Source organism: Arachis hypogaea, chromosome 5 (genome assembly GCF_003086295.3).
Source record: "Arachis hypogaea cultivar Tifrunner chromosome 5, arahy.Tifrunner.gnm2.J5K5, whole genome shotgun sequence".
In the NCBI taxonomy this organism is placed as follows: Eukaryota; Viridiplantae; Streptophyta; class Magnoliopsida; order Fabales; family Fabaceae; genus Arachis; species Arachis hypogaea.
Window position 1 is genome coordinate 1,906,877 of NC_092040.1, and position 22,058 is coordinate 1,928,934.

Sequence of the window (22,058 nt, forward strand, 5' to 3'; positions counted from 1 at the left end):
TCTCTTGTAACTCATAATATCCAGAAAATAAAAAAAGTTAAAAACAAAAGGAGCTGAGATTTTTCAGTTATATATGTTGATATGATACTTGATATCCAGTGTACATTATTCATATATATCATACATTATTGGTTTCATTTTTCACATAAACTATGCTTTGACTCAATAAGTAAGTACAAATAACATATGAAAAAATGTCAAATTAAGTTCTTTAGAATCATGGATCTTTAAATTACTAAAATCCACATGTGATTTGAGTAAAATAAGTCTCAAGAACTTAACAAAAGTAAAGAAAAGGTACTAAACTAGGGATGAGCACGGGTTGGAGTAGTTTGGATTTAGGGGGAAATTAGAACTGAACCAATTGAATTATAATTGATTTGGTTTGGTTGGAATTTACGATTTTTTGTATATGTATTTGAATAAAACCAAATCGATTAAGAACAGATTGGTTCGAGTAATTAAGTATCTAATGAAACAAAAATTCATAAAAAAAAATAAAAAAATAATTTTTATTTTAAAAATTTTCCGGTACAATAAACATATAAAATCAATAAAAATAATCTAAACCTATTAAACATCAAATATATTAAAATCTAAATACATTAAATACGGTGGGAATAGTTGTTAGTGTTAGGATAGTGAAAAACTCAAAATTATTAAAAGACATATATATTTTTTAAATTTTTATTTTTTCTTAATTAATATATGATCGGATCCAAAAGTTGATTCGGATTTCACACCTAGAACCGTTACCGAACCAATTACTAGAAAGAAACATTGATTTAGTTAGAATCAAAACCAATTACTCATTAATTCCAAAATCAATTTAATTAATTCAGTTCATGTTTAGTGAGATAATCGGGTATCCACTACCGCGCTCCCTCTAGACTAGACATGGGGAGCAATATCACCCTGCAAGAGAGTCTCAATTCCAGGAGGAGGAGAAGACCACACCTGAAGATCATTCGCACTCTTGGAAGCAAGCTTGGCCAAGTAACCGGCAGCCATATTCGCCGACCGGAAAACATGGCGAAGCTGAACGTTCCACGGCCGTCGAAGCAGCCTCCGAATCTCCTTTACAAGAAGATCCACTTCACCAGACCTCATCACCACACCATCATCAGACTCAGAACACTGAAAGAGACAATGCGCTCGAACACAACCCGTTTCGCAGCATAGACTTCGATGCCCCTGGTCCCAAAGCAAGAACAAGGCCCATTCTCAAGGCACCAAGCTCCACTTCAAGAACATTGGTGGAATCACTGCGAATTGAAAACCCTAGCAGCCATTGACCTGTTTCAGATCTAAGCAATCCTCCACAGCCACTCATGGCATTGGTTTCGACGACGCTACCATCTACGTTGAGTTTCACCCAGCCTGGACTAGGTGGCCACCAATTTAACTCGGATTTCGCTCCTCTTCTGCTAACCTTTGAAGAAGATAGTAAGAACTTTGTTATCTCCTCAAAACTTGTTTTCTCTTTGTTACTCTCCTCTGTATCTGTTTCTGTCTCGTCATCGGAAGTTTCCGATGTGCTTTCGCTCATATCATCATAATCATCATTCTCTTCCTCTTCCTCCTCGTCCTTCTCGTCCTTCTCGTCATCATCACCAGTAGTCCTGACAGAATCTGTCAGAACTACTAGTGATGATGACGACGGCACAGGTGAGGCAAATAAATCAGTGAAGCCTCTGTAGTAAGGACTGCAGGTGTAATATGAATTGGAAGGTGAGGTTGGTGCGGTGGTGACACCCTTGGTGGCGAGTTTAGTGGTCGGAGTACGAGCACAAGTACGGAAACGAGAACGAAGACGAAGACGACGAAGAGGAGTTGCAGTAGAAGATGCTTCAAGGGGATCATCTTCAACATGAAGACGTTCATGGATGTCACGTGAATCGAGGTTCACCGATAAGGAACCTGTAGAACCACCGCCGTTATTATTATTGGTGGTGGTTTTACTGCAAATTCTTTTGAAGCAAAGCATGTGATTCATGTTTTGAAGAAGAATTTGGCAGATAGAGGATGATATAGAGGATTATTGCTTTCTAGTGTCTCCCTAAATAGTAGCTATCGATTCCCCAAGAACAAGGAAAAGCGTTCATATCCATGCTATGCAATTGGAAACGGAACTTCCACACACAACGTTACAAGCTAGGTAGAAACTTATTCTAATGAATTAATTGTGTTTTATATCAGTATGATCCCTTTAAGTGGAAATTTAGGTGCAGTCAACTTCACGTGAAGTTAATAACTATAAACTGTTAAATGATTTGACTGATTCGACTGCACTTGAGATTTGATCGTCGATTTATTATTATTTTTAGTTTAGATTTTAAAAATATTAATAAAATAAAATCTTAAATATTAAATAAATAATATACGACAAGAATATTTATTTGTTGTGAATATACAAGAGATTTTCTCTTTGAGCATTACAATGAATCAACATGTCATTCCAATTATCACAGTTTCCTGTAGAGAATGTCAAAAAAAATTACATTCGTTCATTCCAATGTTAGGTATCTTAGACTTCAACCCAAAATTTTGAAATATGTTTGATTGGAGTTATAAATTAAATAAGTTTCATGCTATATAATAAAATGTGTCATTAATATAGATATAAATGTCTTTTTCCTGTAAACACTTTAGCTGTTTCCTTGATTCCTATACTTAGTACGTACATAGCTTGTGTTTTATAGTTGGGTGAATTTAGAATCCACAAGACTTCTCTAGTGAAACTGTGAAAGTATTATTCAAGTCGATTCAATGATCTTAATCTATACTATATACAATGAAAATATATGAGAAACTTTGATATAGAACTTTTTCTTTTTAAATATTTTTATTATATATAATCTATAAAAAGATTATTTTGTTAATTATAAAAGTTAAATACATGACTTATTAGTTTTAATTTAATATATTTATTGATTAATATCAAATTTATTATTGTTATTATTATTTAATTTATAAAAAATAATTAACAAACATATTAGTATTTTTTTTATCTCTAATCGTTAACTCACTAGTTTGTTCTAATTGATTATTCTTTAGCTTATCGAGATGAGGAATATCATGGAAGACAAAAAAATATTTTTTAATATGATTAAGTCCTGCAACAAAGAAATCCGATCCCAAAGTTCCAGCCGCCCCTAAACTAAAGTTCTTAATTAACACGAGCATGTAATTGTTATAAAAGCAACAATAAATGAACTAAAATTTTTGTTTTTTATTTATTATCTATAATAACAAACGTTTTGGGTGTACTACTAGCATTGCGGGTTCAAATTCAATTGACATATGTGACTACCTTCACCTTCTATTGCTTTGCAAGATGGAACTTCAAACTTTATTCTAAAGATTCCCAATGGCAACAAAGAAAAATAAAAACAATTTGGATCCAAGATGATCAACGTGTGGCTACGTGCAAATAAAAAGTTTGTAGAAAAATCTTTGATCAAATAAGATAAAGAAGCTCAAGTTGTATGGTGGTTTTGGAGGAATATGAACATGCATGATCAAATTATCAAAGATAACCAAATTGTTGATTATGAATGCAAGAAGTGTGTTCAAATATATATGGTTGATGACATGAATGAATGCAACTTATGTGTTTACATGCATATTGTACCAAGTTAAAATTTGTATGTTCACATGAATATGTTGTGCATATTCTTGTTAACTTGTTCACATTAGTTGCCTATATAAAAGCAAAAGTTTAGTACTTCAAAGGGTGCAACTTCACAATGTAAGGCTATAGAATGAAAAAGCATGATAATGAGTTAGAAAACTTCACCATTAAAAACTTATAGATTATTTTGGGGGATTGCTACTTTCTCTTTTGGTTTTGGTTAAAAAAAAAATTGTGTAGACCTTTTTATATTAACTTTATATTGGTAACAAATATTTTATTTTTGTTTACTTCTCCTTGAGAATTGAAAAATATGCATCTTGATTTAGTATTGCAAAGTATTTTATATATACCTAAAATTTAGGATAATGTTTTTTTTTTTGTCACTAGGATAATTTGAGTATTTTATCATCATTTTAATATTTTATTCGAGATTGTAATTTAGGTAGAGTTATTACTTATAGTGTATTAAAACAAATCACGTCAATTTTCTTGTGTCAATCTTATTATTCTACTCTAACATACTATTATGTTTATCTCTTAACAAAGTTTATAAAGTTTGAAGATGACTATATCTACGAATTGTGTAATTACCTACCATTGATAAAGAGACTCTTGACGGTTGTAGCCTTGAAGAGAAGAGCATTTACCATTTTACTTTGACAGAGAGGTGCAATACAACTTTATGTGGTTCTTATCATGGATGGTCAATGCTAAATCCATTTAGGAAGACAAATTTATAGTTTGGAATGTGGTGATAAATTCAGGTCCTATCAATTACCGTGATTTTATATCATATATGAAGTTTGTAGTTTGGCTTTTTACAAGTAAAATAACAAGTATTTGTACAAAATTTCAAGCACATCTGCATCAAGTGTTATATTTTAGAAGAGAATAACCGAATAATAATTATAGGAGTTTGATAAAAAAACAAATTCAAAGCCCGTTTTGATAATCACTTCAATCCTTTAACAACTTTATCACCATCTCTCTAATGTCTATCTTTAAAGATTGGAGTCTATGTATTGATAAGAATGAAAAAAAAATGAATAGTCTGTGTAAAGAGTATCAAGTGGTTGAAAAAAAAAAGAAAAAAAAGTGATTATCTGAATTTCTTTATTGATTGATTATATGAGTTTACAATATTTATAGTACAATCTTCTTTGGCAATAAATTCAATACCAGAAAAACAGAAAAGAGCAGATAATAAGATTCTAACTAATTTTTAACTCATCCGTTAGGCATTATCAGTATGTAATTTATCAGGTTCTTGTAAGATACATGAACTGAATTGCTTAACACATCAACAAACCTTAACTTTTTTTGGTGACTAAACCTTAACTAGAAACAAGATTTTTAATAACAAAAAAATTATATATATAATATAACAAAAATATTACTTGTACATTAAAAATGGTGACCATTTAAACATTTAGGTTCTTGTCTTTTTTGGCTTTTGTTTGTGTTTACCAATTATGGTTGGAATAAATACAAAATATTAAATATAATAAATATATAAAATTATAAACACTAAAAATATGTGGTTGAACAGTATGATTCTTATTTTAAATCTAATACTCTGTTTAGATACCTTATACATGATTGAGCTTGATGCATTTTTCAGACAGTGGCTACTTAATATTAGGTTGAAGTAATTATATTAGTTGTCATTATTTGAAAAAAGTATTTATTTGAAAAAAATAATAAGATTCCTTCATTAACAAAATATGTGGTTTTGTCATTTATTAATTATAAATGTTAATTAATGCATATAAATACATTTTGAAATGAGTTAGAGAGAAGAATAATTTAAAATTCATTCTCTTATGGGAAAATGAATTTTCTCATTTTTAATAACTAAAAATTCTTGTTAAAATCCATTGAATGTTAAATTTTATTCTAAAAAATTATCCAAACACATTATTTTGTCATTAAAAACTTTATTTAATTATTCTACTAATCTTTATAATTTTACTAAATTTACTATTAGATTCCTATACTATTTTTGTTTTTAGTTAAGTTTTTATATTATTTTTAATTTTATAATTAAATTATTTTTATGTTAAAAATATTAAAATTAATAGAATATTTCTACTAAAAATATATGGTCAAAGATCTAATTAGATTCTTACTTATAAATACTTTCAATTTATAAAGAAATATTCTGTTAAAGCTAATATTTTTTATACTCGAAAAGATCTAATCACAAAATTAAAAATAATGTAAAAATTTAATTAAAAAAATTATAAGAACCCATAAAATTATAAAGACTAACAAAATAATTAAATCTAAAAATTTAAATACTGTAAAAAATTATTATTTTTTCTCTTTAATTATCAACCTTCTACGTACCAAAAAGTGAATTTAGATAAAACTATTTAAATAATATAAAATTATTTTATTTTACATTTATTAATTATAAATATTATGTATATAAAATTATAATTATTATATTATATAAAATAATTTTAAATATTATTTCCTTGACATTAACTAAATAATAAATATATTCGGCAATGATACTGTCCCAACATTTAAAATAAAATATAGATTACGTTTTGTCAGAATAAATCAATCATACGGATTATTATCTTCTTATATTGGGGGATAAGGCAGAATAATTTGTGCATATGCATATGGGTTAACATCACCGATTTATTGCCGTGAATATAGCGATTCCATCATTATTACACCAACTTTTTTTTTCCCTATTGAAAAGATTCCGGTAAAGTAAGACATAAACCCCAAAAAGATTAGTCCCTTTCATTCCTTTTTTATATGTTTTCTTTTGCTTTCTACTAATTCCCAATCTCTTTGATGCGTGACACCATCATTGATTTTCATTAGCATGCACCAAGGGACAATTACATAAACCACACAATTTTAAAAATTGTGTGAATCCACCCACTAATTATATACTCTTGTATTAAAGTGAATTTAATTTGATACAAAAAAAATCTATACGTATATTTAACTACTATTATTATATTACGAACGAGTTATATATGAAATGACATAGCCTCTTCGTACTTATACGGAGGTCATGTGAATCCAAGGGCAGAAAAAGAGACACATGGAACTCAAAACGACACAACACAAAAAAACAAAACATATACTTATGTTAACACCAAAACACAACAATGCTATTATGCCACCTTTATCTCTCTAATCCCGAAAGGTCCTTTCTCATTCCCATGTGCAACATGCAAATATTCAACTACTAGCTATAGGATGATAGTGCACTCTAACTCATCATAAACCAACACCCAATTCCTTTTTTTTTCAATAAAATAATCAAAACGGAACCCCAAAGTTTCAATTTTTTAATGACCTTACTCAATTTTTTTTATGTCACTAAAAGTCTAAACTTACAGCAAAGAACCCCACTTTTTCTGCTGTAGTGTGAGTTAAACGAGAATCAGTTATTATTCGTTGCCTTCTTCACCTTCTATTCCCACCACTGTCCTTTGTTTGCTTCCTCAACGCATCGTTATCTTCTTTTCTATCTGTTCTTCTAGTTGCTTCGTTCATTCTCTTGTTGTTGGTGTTTATGTTGTGGTTTCTGCAATGGCTACCTTAGCTGACATTGGTGTCTCAGCACTCATAAACATTCTCACATCATTTGCATTCTTGCTGGCTTTTGCTCTTCTCAGAATTCAACCCATCAATGACAGAGTTTATTTTCCGAAATGGTATATCAGTGGTGGAAGGAGCAGTCCAAGGGGAACAAGAAACTTTGTTGGGAAATTTGTGAACCTCAATTTCAAAACTTACCTTACTTTTCTCAATTGGATGCCACAGGCTCTAAGGATGAGTGAATCTGAGATCATTACCCATGCTGGTCTTGACTCTGCTGCTTTTCTCAGAATCTATACTCTTGGGTATTCATTCTCCCTTTTGTAGCTTTCTGCTTTTACTTTAAAGTTTCAAATTTTATTGGTAATTCTCTTTCTAGATTGTTTATTTCTTGTTTGTCTTCTACTATCAGTTGCTATCTAACCAAAGCTTGGTGCATTATCCTGTGTTGTTTTGAAGTTTCAAACTTTATTGATAATTCTCTTTTTTATATTGCTGAATTGTTGTTTATGTCCTACTATTATCTGCTATTTCATCAAAACTCATAATGGGTTGTGAAAAGTTCTAATCTTTTTGGTTCACTCTTTGAATTTTATATTATCTCACTTTTGGGTGCATTGTCCATTGCATTTTTCTTTTAATATTCTCTTTTGAAGTAAAAGGGCCGTGGAAACTTATCTGCTCTCATGTGATTCTGGAAATTGTGATTTTGTTTGTTGTGAAATTGATGGTTATCATGTTGGAAACTTTGTTGAAGAACAATCTCTAGTTTTTCATGCTTATGGTATGGAGTATTGGAGGATTGCATAATTTTGATTAATAAGTGATATTCGGAGTTGTGCCGTGTGGTTTTCAACTTTCTTTTGTTTAGTTACAGGCTTTTTTCTAAGCCTTTCCGTGGAAGCTTTAGCTTTTGGGTGTGTGTTATCCATGTGAACCTTTTCTGAGTTACCTATGTCTATGTGGGTTGCACATGCGGTTTTTTCTGTTTATTATATTTACAAAGTCCTTGGAATTTCAGAATTATTTAGTTACTCCACACAGTTTTATATTAAATTAGTTTGTATAGATATAAATTGCACCGAAAATGAATTATCAATATGCAGAGGGAGTGTATCTTTTTTGCACATCATGAAAATTAGTAGAAGCAGCTACTTTTATTTTTAAATTAACTTTGTTATTCAAATTATTCTACTGTGCCATGCTTATTCTCAATCTTGTTTATTTTTTCTTATATTTGCAGCATAAAGATTTTTGTTCCAGTGACTGTGGTGGCACTCCTGATTTTGATTCCAGTAAATGTGTCAAGTGGGACATTGTTTTTCTTACGAAAAGAATTGGTAGTGAGCAACATTGATAAACTCTCAATATCGAATGTTCCTCCTAAATCCACAAGGTATGGTTACTGTTTTAATTACAGATACAGTACATATTGCTGGTACTATGATTTAGTACTAATACAGTTACTTGTTTGTTTCAGATTTTTCGTTCACATAGGATTAGAATACCTGTTCACAGCATGGATTTGTTTCCTGCTTTACAAGGAGTATGATAATGTAGCATCAATGAGATTGGCTTTCTTCGCCTCACAACGCAGGCGTGTAGAGCAATTCACAGTGAGTTGCATATCTTAGTTCTGGTTTCGCTTCCCTAATTTGCTTTGAAACTCTATTTCACAGATTCATGTTTTTCATGCTTGTTGCAGGTAGTTGTCAGAAATATCCCTCATATTTCTGGCCACTCGATATCTGAAACGGTGGATAGCTTCTTTCAAACAAACCACCCTAATCATTATATTGGACACCAGGTAATAATTCTCATTATATTCTTCACTCTATAAGTTAATTGATGAGCAATGATGTCAATGATGTAGTTAATTGAGCAAAACATTTCTTTCCAGAACATCATATTCATATTTTTCTGCATTTAATTTCCAGGGGGTCTACAATGCAAACAAATTTGCCAAGCTTGTGAGAAGAAGAGAGAGACTTCAAAATTGGCTGGACTATTACCAGCTAAAGTTTGATAGGCATCCTGACAAGAAGAGACCAACTGTCAATGTATGTGATTCATATGAACTCGAGCAATTTGTCTAGTGACTTTGTGAAAATTTGTTCTGATTCCTGATCTGATATTGTTATCCTGTCTCGATTTATAGACCGGCTTTTTAGGTCTTCTGGGTCGGAAAGTTGATGCTATTGAGTACTACAAACAAGTAATTAAGGACCTTGATACATTGGTAATTCATGTTTTCATTCTATTTTCTTTGCATGTTAAATGTTCATTGATACCTCCTTTCATAGTCCTTTCAGGACTACTTGCATTTTGCTTGTGTTCATTGAGCTACATCTTTTGCAGATGATATCAGAGCGCCAGAGAGTTATAAAAGATTCAAAATCTGTTTTGCCAGTTGCTTTTCTTTCATTCGATTCACGTTGGGGAGCATCGGTCTGTGCTCAAACCCAACAAAGCAAAAATCCCACTCTGTGGTTGACTGATTGGGCTCCAGAGCCTCGTGATGTATATTGGCGAAACCTGGCCATTCCATTCGTTTCTTTGACCATCCGAAAATTCGTGATAACAGCTTTAGTATTTGCCTTGATATTCTTCTACATGATTCCCATTGCCTTTGTGCAATCCCTTGCAAATTTGGAGGGTCTTGAAAGAGTTGCTCCTTTCCTCAGAACTGTGATAGAGTTGTAAGTGGACCTAAGTCTATTACCACCTTTGCATCCTTGATTTTGATTTGTTAATTTTAGTTGTTGAAATGGATCAGAATTCTAGATCTAGTGTTCTCTCTATTATGCCTTGAAGGCATTGAAATTGGCTATTATTCCTTACTTCCCAATGCCTATTCTTTTTCTTATCTTGTTTTATAATCACTACACAAATTTCTCTTAGATAACTTGCTTCTTACTTTGGTTCACAAAATTTTCTTTGGCTTTGTGCAGGAAATTCATCAAGTCATTTCTACAAGGTTTTCTCCCTGGTCTAGCCCTTAAAATATTCTTATATATTCTTCCCACCGTTCTGATGATCATGTCGAAAATTGAGGGGTATATTGCATTGTCAACGCTAGAGCGAAAGACTGCATCGAAATATTATTATTTTATGCTAGTAAATGTTTTCCTGGGAAGTATTATTACCGGAACTGCATTCGAGCAGCTGCATGCATTCCTTCACCAGTCAGCTACACAGTATAACTTCTTTCTTGATTGTTACTTGAGTTTGTTCTGGATTCCTATGTTCTTTTGAATGTTTATACTATATTTGGCAATTTTTCAATTGGAAACCTTTTATAATGTTTCATTCTATTATCAACCTATTATATCAAGGGAGCTACTCAAATGAAGATGTAAAAAACATCTTTTTATGAAGATCCTTTGTATAAAAGTGTGATTTATTGATTTGGCCACACTTCAAATAGAAAGAACACTTTTTTAACATATCAAAATCTAACCCTACAATCCATCATCCAAGGATCAAAAAAAAAAATTATTACATGAAGACAATTATAATATCTTCATTGGAGTACCCACCTTATATCAAACCTCAACAACTTTCAAAGTATATATATGTCTTAATGAAGTCATAATACTCAATGTGACTGATCTTTTCTACTTATTGGTAACAGGATTCCTAGAACCATCGGAGTTTCGATTCCAATGAAGGCCACCTTCTTTATGACATACATAATGGTTGATGGCTGGGCTGGAATTGCTGGTGAGATCCTCAGATTAAAGCCATTGGTTATCTATCATCTCAAGAACATGTTCTTAGTTAAAACTGACAGAGATAGAGGAAAGGCTATGGACCCCGGGAGTGTCGACTTTCCAGAGACTATTCCAAGTCTTCAACTATACTTCCTTCTTGGAATTGTATATGCCGTGGTGACGCCGCTCCTTCTCCCTTTCATCGTCGTCTTCTTTGCCTTTGCATATCTGGTTTACCGCCATCAGGTCGGTGTCTCTATCAATATGATCTCATAACATCTTAAGCTCAGATTCACCTAGTTTTTGGAGTGTCTATGCAAATGCATTGATTCAGAATTCATTCATCATCTTTGTGTAGTTTCTGAGTATAAGTTTATATGTTAATTATTCAGATAATCAATGTGTACAATCAACAGTATGAAAGTGCTGCTGCATTTTGGCCGCATGTTCACAGCAGAATCATAGCAAGCTTGATAATATCACAGCTCCTCCTGTTGGGTCTGCTTAGCACCAAGAAGGCGGCTAAGTCTACCCCGTTGCTCGTTATGTTACCGGCGTTGACATATGTATTTCATGTCTACTGCCGGAGCCGATTCGAGCCTGCATTCAGGAAGTACCCACTTGAGGTATGATATATGCAATAGGCCAATATATTACAACTTGCCAACTAGTCAAGGATAACAAACCTTAGGAGATAGACAAGAATTCTAATGGTTTTTCATTTTTAATGTTAAGGGTAAAGTACTAAATTAGTCCTTACGCTTGGGCATAATTCTGTTTTAGTCCTTAAAGTTTAAAGTGTCCTATTTGAATCCAGAAAAAGTTTCATTTAGCTTCAATTTAGTCTCACCGTGAGGTCAAAGATAAATAATTAACAAAATGTCCTATATGACAGCAGGATAAGAACAAGGTCGATAATTTAAAAAATAAGTACAAGCTCCAGAGGCACAAAATCAACCGTGGATGCATCAATACATGTATTCAACATTTTTTTTTAGTTTTATAGAAAATATTTCATTTTAATTATAAGAAAAACGATAAATAAATGTATTGATACATCTACGGTTGATTTTGTGCTTTTGGAGCTTGTACTTATTCTCTAGATTATCGACTCTATTCTTATGCTGCTGTTATGTAGAATATTTCATTAATTATTTATCTTTGACCTCCGGTGTGACTAAATTGAAGTTAAATGAAACTTTTTTGGATTCACCAAAACAGAATTACGCCCAAACCGTAGTGGATCAATTTAGTACTTTATCCTTAATGTTATTTCCTTTTAGGATTTTGCCAAGAAAGAAACAAAAAATGATAACATCTGTTTTCTGTTCTACACTAAAGATGAAAATAGAAAATGAAAACAGAACCTGAACAAGCCTTGGATTTCCTATATTTGGAAACTGATTTCTATTTCATGTGTATTCAGGAGGCAATGTCAAAGGATTTGTTAGAGAAATCCACAGAACCTGACTTAAACATCAAGGCATATCTAGCAGACGCGTACTTGCATCCGATCTTCCGGTCGTTCGAGGTTGAAGAAGAGGAGTTGGTTGAAGTAAGAGTAGACAAACATGAAACTCATGCAGCTAGTCCTCCATTGATGAGTGAGCATAGCTCCCCTTCTGCATCCCATCATCATCATCATCATATTGAAGAACCTTCTCCACCTCATTATAATGACTATCCAACTTCACCACCTAGTTATTACTACCATGAACCCTCTCATCTCCGCTATGGTTATCACTATCAAGGAGAACCTTGAACTCAGAAACAATATATATGAACTTTGGTATTGGGTTAACTTAGATAGCGTTTGGAAGAGAGATAGAGACTAAGAGATTGAGAGACAGAGAAGCTCTAATTTAATTTGCACAAAGGGTAAAGTCAAAATTAATTAAAGTTGAAATTAATTATTTGAAATGGAGATATTTTAGGTATAAAATGTTATTAAAGTTTCAATCTCCATCCCCGAAAATTTCAATCTCCTGTATCTCTACTTTTTGGAGGTACTGAAATACTGAAATTTTAGAGACATAGACTGAAAATTTAGTACCAGTCTCTAGACCAACAAACATAATACTGAGTCTTAGTTTTCCAGTTTCTGTCCTAGTACTTCAAAACAAACGCTACCTTGGTATTTTGCCATTTAAAGTTTTACCATTGCAACTGTAATTATATGGTTTTTTTGGTTCTTATGTAAGTGATATGATTTCTTTTCAAAATATGTGGTGGCTTAAGTAGGCAGAATTTCACTTGATAATATAGTTTGAAGCCTAGAAAGTAATCATTTTGTACTTTTTCTTTTTTTGGTATTTACTTCTACTTAATCGTCTTGCTGTTGTGCATTGCCTATAATCATTATCTGTAAATAAATTGGATTAGATTTTTAAAAGATTAAAGGATCAATTTGGTTAATTCTAAAAGGATTAAAATTTAAAATGCTTCTTTTAAGAGTAATTTAAAAAAAAAAACTAAAATATATTTTTTTTTGAATTAAAGTTGTTTGAATGAATTAGAAAATAAAAATTTGATTCTTATTTTAGAAGGTTAAAATACTTATTTAGTTAATTTTAAAATATTAAAATATTAAAATAACTCTTTTAAGATTAAGGTTATTTCATTTGTCTTAGAATGAAAAAAAAATCGGAGTTGATTTTAAAACGACTAAACTACACTATTTAGGACTAACTTTAAATGATTATAATGTTTTTTTAATATTAAAAGTGTTTAATTGATTTAAAAAGTATTAAATTTTATTATAAAAGACTAAAATATTCTCTTAATTATAAGTCTTGATGCCATTTTATAAAGATGTCTAAAACGTCTTTTTTTAAAAATATTTTTTAATAATTAAAATTTAACATATATAATAGATTAAATCATATTATTTTTGTTAAAATTAGTCCAGATAAATTAATTTGACCAAAAAATAGTGAATCAAATTTTGAATTGGTCTAAATTAATATTGTTATATAAAAAATGACTACAATATCCTTATTATAGAAAATGATTAAAATACTCTTATTATATATATTAATTTTGAGAATCCTAAATTTTAGTCTTTTTCTTCCCTGTTGATTTAGAGTTTTTAATATATATATATATATATATATATATATATATATATATATATATATATAAGGGTATTTTAACTTTTTTTTATAATAGGGATATTGTAGTCATTTTTTATAAAAAATATTAATTTATACCGGTTCAAAATTTAATTTATTAATTTTTTGGCTAAACTTATTTGTCCGGTCTAATTTCAATAAAAATAACACAATTTAATTGATTATATGTGTTAACTTTTAATTTTTAAAAAGCATCTTTAAAAAAAAAATTTTTTGACATTTTTATTTAAGTGGCTCCTATATTATTTTAACAAAAAGATATAATAAACCTTATTTTTATTCATTAAATAAATAGATAAAAGACTCGATTTTTTTACCACAACATTTTGGGAAATATGAAAGTTTTAGAAATAAATATTACTTTTTTACGCAATGAAATTTATCAAATACAATGATCACATTTCATTACTTATAAAAATTTGACTTTTATTTGCCATTTATTTATAATTAATAATTACTGTTTTATTATTAATAATTTATAAATAATAATTTAGACAAACATATAAAATTATGTAACGATTCTTAACATGCAAACATCTACATATGAGTGCCAGCTTCATAAATTGATTTAAAAACTAAGAGCCGAAAATTTAGGTATGAATTTTAGCTAAGAGTAAAAACTATTAAATTGTCTTAAATAAAAAAGGACAACGTTTTTATCTTTCCACTTTGATGTAATCATTGCCTCTATATTAGTTTTAAAGAAAGAGAGATGTTCTCATAAAGATGCATAAAACGTCTTTTTGTAAAGATATTATGTGTCACATTATTATTGGACGTATTAATGAATCTGTTACTTTTAAATTTTTTAATAAATTAAAATAATACCGATTTTTTTATAGTAATAACAATAAACTCAATTGTTATTAGATCCGATCCAACGAACCAATTTACATAATTCATTAGATCATAATTTTTTGTTTTTTTTAAACAAAAAAGAGATATATTTATTTTTTTATAAAAAAATTTAAACATAATTCGATTTAAATTGTGTAAATTAATCGGATCAAAATAGGTCTAATAATTAATAGTAGGGATAATTGAATTTATTATCATTACTGTAATAAATCGATTTTATTATAGTTTATTAAAAGATAAATTATTAATTGATTTAATAAAAAAATCTAACAATATTATGACACATGTAAACGTCTTAAAGAAAATGTAAAAGCTGGTGCGATATAACAATTCATGCTTATATATTATGTAGTGCATAAATCGTCATGATGAACCTAAATCGTGAGATAAAGAATGATTTTAAATGAAATAGAATAAAATATTTGAGAATTTCATAATTTATGAAGTTGAAGGCCAAAACTTAAAAAATTCCCATGATTTATACAGAACTACAACAAACCATGGATTTTGATATTTAAAGTAAATTTTATGTTCAACTATTCAACTATTTAATATATACATGATGAAGCACCGGCTAGTGTTGATTTAAAAGGAAGATAAAACAAAAAAATATCGATCACCTAACATTTATATATATGCATGTTTGGATTTTGGAATATTAGGATTAGTCTTTTTGGTGTACTCATAATGTGTTAGCCTTTTCTTAAACAAAATATAATTTTTTTATCTTTTAAATTTGAATTGAAAATTTTATATATGTACACATAATTAAGTGATACTACTGAAATTACAAATAATAACTTTTCATTCATATGATTTTTTATAAAAGTCATTATTAAATAAAAAATTTATACTTTATAACATTTAGTCATTTTATTTTTCTAAATAAACTTATCACTTATTACAGAATAAAAAAAATATATTTTTAAAGAAAAATAAGTGAAATAATATTAAAATTATAAATAATCATGTCATGTTATTTTTTTTAAATAATAAATTAAATTGAATAATTTTATTTGAATTAAAAAAGTAAATTATAATAAGGTAACATTGTCATGTTTTGTAATACTGAATTTTAAGTCTTTAAAGTTTAATAGTTCATGTTATAAATAGATAAATTAAAATTTATAATTTAAATTTTGATTTTTTAATCGTGTCAATTATATGAATTATAATTTCTCAATTGTAAAAAAATATATAAAATACTATTATACATGTTTTTTTTATTAATTTATTAAAACTTAAAAATATTGATTTGTTGTAATTTTGTATAAATTATGGAATTTTACTAAATTTTGGCCTTGAACGTCATAAATTATGAGATTCTCAAATGTTTTATTCTATTTTGTTTAAAATTACCTTTTATCCCACAATTTATACTCACTATGACAATTTATGAAAACTAGTATAAAAACAACAATTTATATAAAAAAAAATAAGAGAATAAAAATATTATTCTTTCTCATTTAGAATAATTTGATAGTTTTTGCCCTTATTTGATTTCTTTAAGTAATTTAGCCTAATTGGAGTGAAGGGAATGGTGTTGAAGGTTTGAGTTTGGCTATTGTGGAAAGAGGTCGTTGGTTGAGTAGCAATAAAAAGCAAGAGAGAATAATTAATTTCAAATATTATAATTTTATAACGAAGACTACTTTAATAAAGATACTAAAAATATTTTTTTTAAAGATGTTTATATGTTTATATGTTATTATCGGATATCTTTGTTAAATAAGTTAATAATTTATTTTTTAATAAATCAGAAAAATCGGTTTATTATACCAACAATAATAAACTCAATTGTCTGCATTATAATTATTAAATTTGATTTGATCCGATCCAATTACACAATTTAAATCGAGTATCTTTAAATTTTTTGATAAAAAGATAAATATATCTCTGATTTTTTGTTTTGCAGATATTTAAATCTCTAAAAATTTAAAAATACAATCAGATCTCTAAAAAAATTGGATTTATTGTTATTGTTATAAAAAAATTAGTTTTATTTTAATTTGTTAAAAAATTTAAAAATAATCAATTTATTAATACGTCTAATAATAATACGACACGTAAAAGTCTTTACAAAAACCCGTTTTAGACGTCTTTAGAGAAGCATCCCCTTTAAAAATAACAATTTTAATTTTCTTTTTGAACCACAATAAATAAATGAAATCTGAGTTCCACAAAGCGGGTATGTGGTCCTTGAAGCTTTGCATTGTCACGTTGCTCTGTTTCCTTACATAAACAGTTCACAGTTGCATATAAATATTCACTCAAAGCCATTCAAACATTCTCTCAATTGAACTCAAACCATAACAAAAGCGAAGGAAGCCCAAAAAGAAAACCCCTTTTGGTTCTTTCCCAGTTTCCCTTTTCTTTCTCCTTTCTTCTTCAATTATTCTTCTTATTCTTGAAGTTGAACCAATGGCTGCAAATGTGAACTTTGACATGCCACATAACAGAATAAGCACCACGCTCATCACGTACCCTCATTGGTATTCACCAAAAAATGGAATTTACCGTAGCAAACACCTCTCTTTGGAGCTTCCCAAAGACCCTTTTACGGACCTTGTTTCCTTCGTCTTTTCCCACCGCCATAATGGGGTTTCAGCCCTTGTTGATTCCTCATCTGGGTCTTCAGTTTCTTACTCAAAGTTGCAACCTTTTGTCAAATCCATGGCCTATGGTCTTCACAAAATGGGTGTTTCACAAGGTGATGTGGTTCTGCTTTTGCTTCCAAATTCCATTTACTATCCCATTGTGTTCTTGGGTGTTCTGTGTTTAGGTGCTGTTGTTGCACCATTGAACCCTCTAAGTAGTGTCTCAGAGATACATAAACAAATCAAAGATTGTGGTGTGAGTTTTGCTTTCACTGTGCCTGAAAATTTCAAGAAAGTAGAACCATTAGGAATTCCCATTGTTGCTGTGCCAGAAAATGAGGAGGGTTTGAAGCTTGATTGTTTCTCATGTTTTAGTAACATGATTTCTGGTGAATTTGGTTTTTCGATGAGGCCAGTGATTCGACAGGAGGACACTGCTGCTATATTGTATTCTTCAGGGACAACTGGGGTGAGCAAAGGAGTTGTTCTAACACATAAGAACCTTATTTCTATGATTGAGCTTTTTGTGAGGTTTGAAGCTTCTCAATATGAATACTCTTGCTTGAACAATGTGTTTCTAGCTGTTCTTCCAATGTTCCATGTGTATGGTCTATCGCTTTTTGCTTTGGGGTTACTGTCTTTGGGTTCCACAGTCATTGTAATGAGGAAATTTGACATTGATGAGGTTATCAATGCAATTGACAAGTTTAAGGTTACACACTTCCCGGTAGTTCCGCCTATGTTGACAGCATTGACAAGGAGAGGAAAGGGTGTTAATGGAAGTAATTTGCAGAGTTTGATGCAAGTCTCCAGCGGTGCAGCACCTTTGAATGAAAGTGTTATTGAAGACTTTGTGGAAACATTTCCTCATGTTGATTTTATACAGGTACTATTTATAGTGACACTTTTAAAAGAATGTGAATTGTGAATTATCTGCTATCATCTATCTAATTGCTTGAGTTACTGCATTTCATTTTTGTCTTTTGTGATCATATTTGTGAGCTGAATATAGCAAACACTGAGTACTATTATTGTGCCATTACTTTTCCACATTACTAATATAGCAAATACTGGACCACCCTTTTTATTTATGGTAGTTTTGCTTTTCCAAAATTTTAGGAATGTATTGTAAGATTGTTTCATCTTAGGGTTATGGAATGACCGAGTCGACTGCGGTAGGAACACGTGGCTTCAATACTGAAAAGTTGCACAACTATTTGTCAATAGGATTGTTAGCTCCAAACATGGAGGCAAGAGTTGTAGACTGGAGTAGCGGTGAATTCTTGCCTCCGGGAAGCAGTGGTGAGCTTTGGTTGAGAGGACCTGCAATCATGAAAGGTATAAATCTGTGTTTCCCAAATATATGTAGAATGTAAAGTATTAACCTTTTAAATAGGCTTTAACCTTGTTTATTACTCTGCCATATATAAACTTTTAGTTTGCTTCAATGGGAAAATGCCATCTAAGTTTCATGGACATATTACTCACAATATGGCAATAGCATGTACTTTATGTGTAGTATTCTTCCGGTGAATTGTAAATATGATATCTTTTTCCCCGTGGATTTCCCAGGGTACTTGAATAATGAGGAAGCGACGATGTCAACAATCGATAAAGATGGTTGGCTGCATACTGGCGATGTTGTTTATTTTGATCAGGATGGGTATTTGTATATTTCAGACCGCTTGAAAGATATCATCAAATACAAGGGCTTTCAGGTATAATCAAATTCTCGGTTCAATAAAATATTTAGCAATATTTCCTTCAGCAGAAAATATCAGTAATTTATTTATGCACATGGTAAACTGCAGAAGCTTCTCGTCTTCAAATGTATGGTAGAATGGCGTAAAATGTAGTCAAAACTCAAATAGGAACACCAACAAATAAATGGGGGATTTTGGATGGAAATTTCAATAGAAAATCCACCATCAAACTATACAATCTGCAACCTTTGTCATAAATCATTGGATGCTTTCTTTATATAAAGGATTAGAATATAGGAGGTAGTTGCATATTTCTAAAACTTTTGTCTATAACAGTCTTCATTCACAAAGGATGGATATGAGTTATGAAATTCTTTCTATGCTGCCACTATTTTTTAATCAAATTAATTGTTGTACTATAGATATTCATACATGGTATGTGATATGTAACAGATTGCCCCTGCTGATTTAGAAGCTGTGTTAATCTCACATCCGGAAGTTGTTGATGTCGCAGTTACAGCGTAAGCATGAATACTTGTGTATACTGATTTTTACAAATTGCAAGTATTCTCTCCAATTGTTCCTGAGCAGTATGTTTCAAATGATTGAAATTTTTACACTTGTTTCGATGTATATACATATAAGAAGGTGGTACTTTTCAAAGTTCATTTTTGGCGATCAAGCCTAACGCAGAGTGTTGCGTCGATTTCCATTTCAGTGCCATGGACGAAGCAGCCGGGGAGATCCCAGTAGCATTTGTGGTCAGGAAGGTTGGAAGCATGATTTCTGCAAAGCAAATAATAGATTATGTTGCTGAGCAGGTTCTTCCTTCATAGCACATACATAATTTCTATTATATATGAATTCACATTTACAAATACTTGAATCATTACCCAAATTTTAACTATTTTGTTGCAGGTTGCTCCATACAAGAAGGTTAGGAAAGTGATCTTCATTAAAAGGATACCAAGATCTCCAACTGGGAAGATCCTTCGGAGGCAGCTTAGGAATTTCTCCACTTCTAAACTCTAAAAGAACCCAAAACAAAAAAGGAATTCTTTTAGCAGTGGCTTATCCTCAAATTTTATTCATGTTGATGGAAACCATTCTGTTTTGGTTCTTTTCCAATTTTTTTTGAGAAATTCTTAGGTGCTTTTGAGCTTTACACATATTATGCATACCACTATTGAAAAAAAAATGACATAATCACCTATGAATTTATCAATTCTTGAAGGATAATCCAAGAATTTGTGTACATATCTGAATAAGGATCCTTTGAAATAAGTGGTCAATAGATTCAATTCAAATACTGGAAATTAACATTTTTTAGATGTGAGAATAAAGCTGCATCGCATATCATTAGCAGCTAGTTACCATGCATTCATATAATTGGATGTTTGCCAACTAGTGGCTTCCAATAGATATGATGTTTGTGGCGTCACTCTTATTTGTAATAACCATTCAAGTTAGATAGCTGAGTTTGAACTTTGATGATTACTTTCTTTGGCAAGGGACTTATTTTTCCTTCAAGATAAATGAACATACTCTTTTTGAATAAATGATCAAATTAGTCTCTGAAAGATCACTCTTTTTTTAAATTGATTTCTAAAAGATTTTTTAATTAAATTCGTCTTTTAAAGATTTTAAATTAGTCATGTTAGTCTTTCTATTATTTTCTTTATTGATGGTGTCAAAATTTACAAATATGGCATGTTAAGTGATACTACAATATACATCTAGTAGTCTTAATTGACTATTAACATAATAATTTTATAAAATTAGATCAAATTAAAATTTAATAAAGAGATCCCTCGATTTACGGTTGATTTGATCTAATTTTATAAACTAATTATGTTAATAATCAATTAAAACTATTAAATGTATACTCTGATGTTATTTAACGTATCACATTAATAAATTCTGATGCTGTTAGCAATGGAAGTAACAGAATAATTAGTATAACTAATTTAAAATCTTTAAAAGACGAATTTGATCCACAAAAAAAATTTCGAAGACCAATTTAGATAACGAATAATCTTTTAGAGACATTTAATCGTTTACTCTACTCTTCTTCCTCTTCACCTAGAATTCGTGTTGCAACCCCACACATCTAAATAAAAAATGATATTTCAAAAATTGGAATTGATGGTAATTAGTGGTTAAGAGAAGGAGGATTGGATTTTAGTCCCTTTTTGCTGAGCGTTACTTTCTGCCTTTTGAGATAACTTCAGGAGATTTTTTTTTCTTTTTGTCTCGTAACTAGTCAAGAGACATTTTCTTTTTGTCTCGTAACCAGTCAGGAGATATTTTTCAATTTTGTCTCCTATGCAACAGAATCAGAAATGAAATAGAAGAGAGAGAGAATCACACCAAGAAGTATCCTGATTCAGTTGCTAAGTGCAATGCAGCCTACATCCAGTCTCCATCACAACAATGATGGAATTTCACTATAATCAATCAGATTACAGACACCAATTCTTCTCTGGAAACTACCCTTCCTATCCGAGATAAGTCTAGAATCTATCCCCAATTCTGAACTTGACTTAGTCACCTACCAAACTTTCAACTGCTAAGTGCTAACTCAACTTGTAAAGAAATTCCCACATAATCATGATACACAACACATAGATGTACAAAGGACCTCTAATACACCTATAGCCTTTTCTTTAATTTTGTACACTCTGCCTTTTTTCACTCACTGGTTTTTTTTTACAAACCTCACTGTTTTGCCTTTTTCACCATGAGAACTCAAGACAGACAAAACTTAAAGAAAATACAAAATAGAAAACATTGAAGGAGAAGAACTTCTGTTAGTTTGGGTAGTTATGAGAACTCTGTGCTTTCTC

At 30.3% G+C, this 22,058-nt stretch overlaps 2 protein-coding genes across 3 annotated transcripts; both read left to right on the forward strand.

Moving 5' to 3' along the window:
* The first annotated feature begins 6,757 nt into the window (after window positions 1-6,757).
* On the forward strand, window positions 6,758-13,145 carry LOC112800083 (CSC1-like protein At1g32090). The gene is made up of 11 exons (XM_025842167.3): window positions 6,758-7,515; window positions 8,454-8,606; window positions 8,691-8,826; window positions 8,916-9,017; window positions 9,148-9,270; window positions 9,369-9,449; window positions 9,569-9,909; window positions 10,162-10,407; window positions 10,845-11,169; window positions 11,316-11,549; window positions 12,350-13,145. The coding sequence occupies exons 1-11, from the start codon at window positions 7,202-7,204 to the stop codon at window positions 12,683-12,685; spliced, it is 2,391 nt and encodes a 796-aa protein (XP_025697952.1). The 5' UTR covers window positions 6,758-7,201; the 3' UTR covers window positions 12,686-13,145.
* Window positions 13,146-17,059: 3,914 nt separating this feature from the next.
* Window positions 17,060-20,709, forward strand: LOC112800084 (4-coumarate--CoA ligase-like 6). Of its 2 annotated transcripts, none has more exons than XM_025842168.3 (6): window positions 17,060-18,395; window positions 18,658-18,847; window positions 19,082-19,227; window positions 19,666-19,733; window positions 19,931-20,033; window positions 20,131-20,709. In XM_025842168.3, the coding sequence occupies exons 1-6, from the start codon at window positions 17,334-17,336 to the stop codon at window positions 20,242-20,244; spliced, it is 1,683 nt and encodes a 560-aa protein (XP_025697953.1). In that variant the 5' UTR covers window positions 17,060-17,333; the 3' UTR covers window positions 20,245-20,709. The 2 variants fall into 2 exon arrangements, with proteins under 2 accessions (XP_025697953.1, XP_072052324.1); XM_072196223.1 differs by having other exon boundaries at window positions 19,931-19,982.
* The last annotated feature ends 1,349 nt before the right edge of the window (window positions 20,710-22,058 follow it).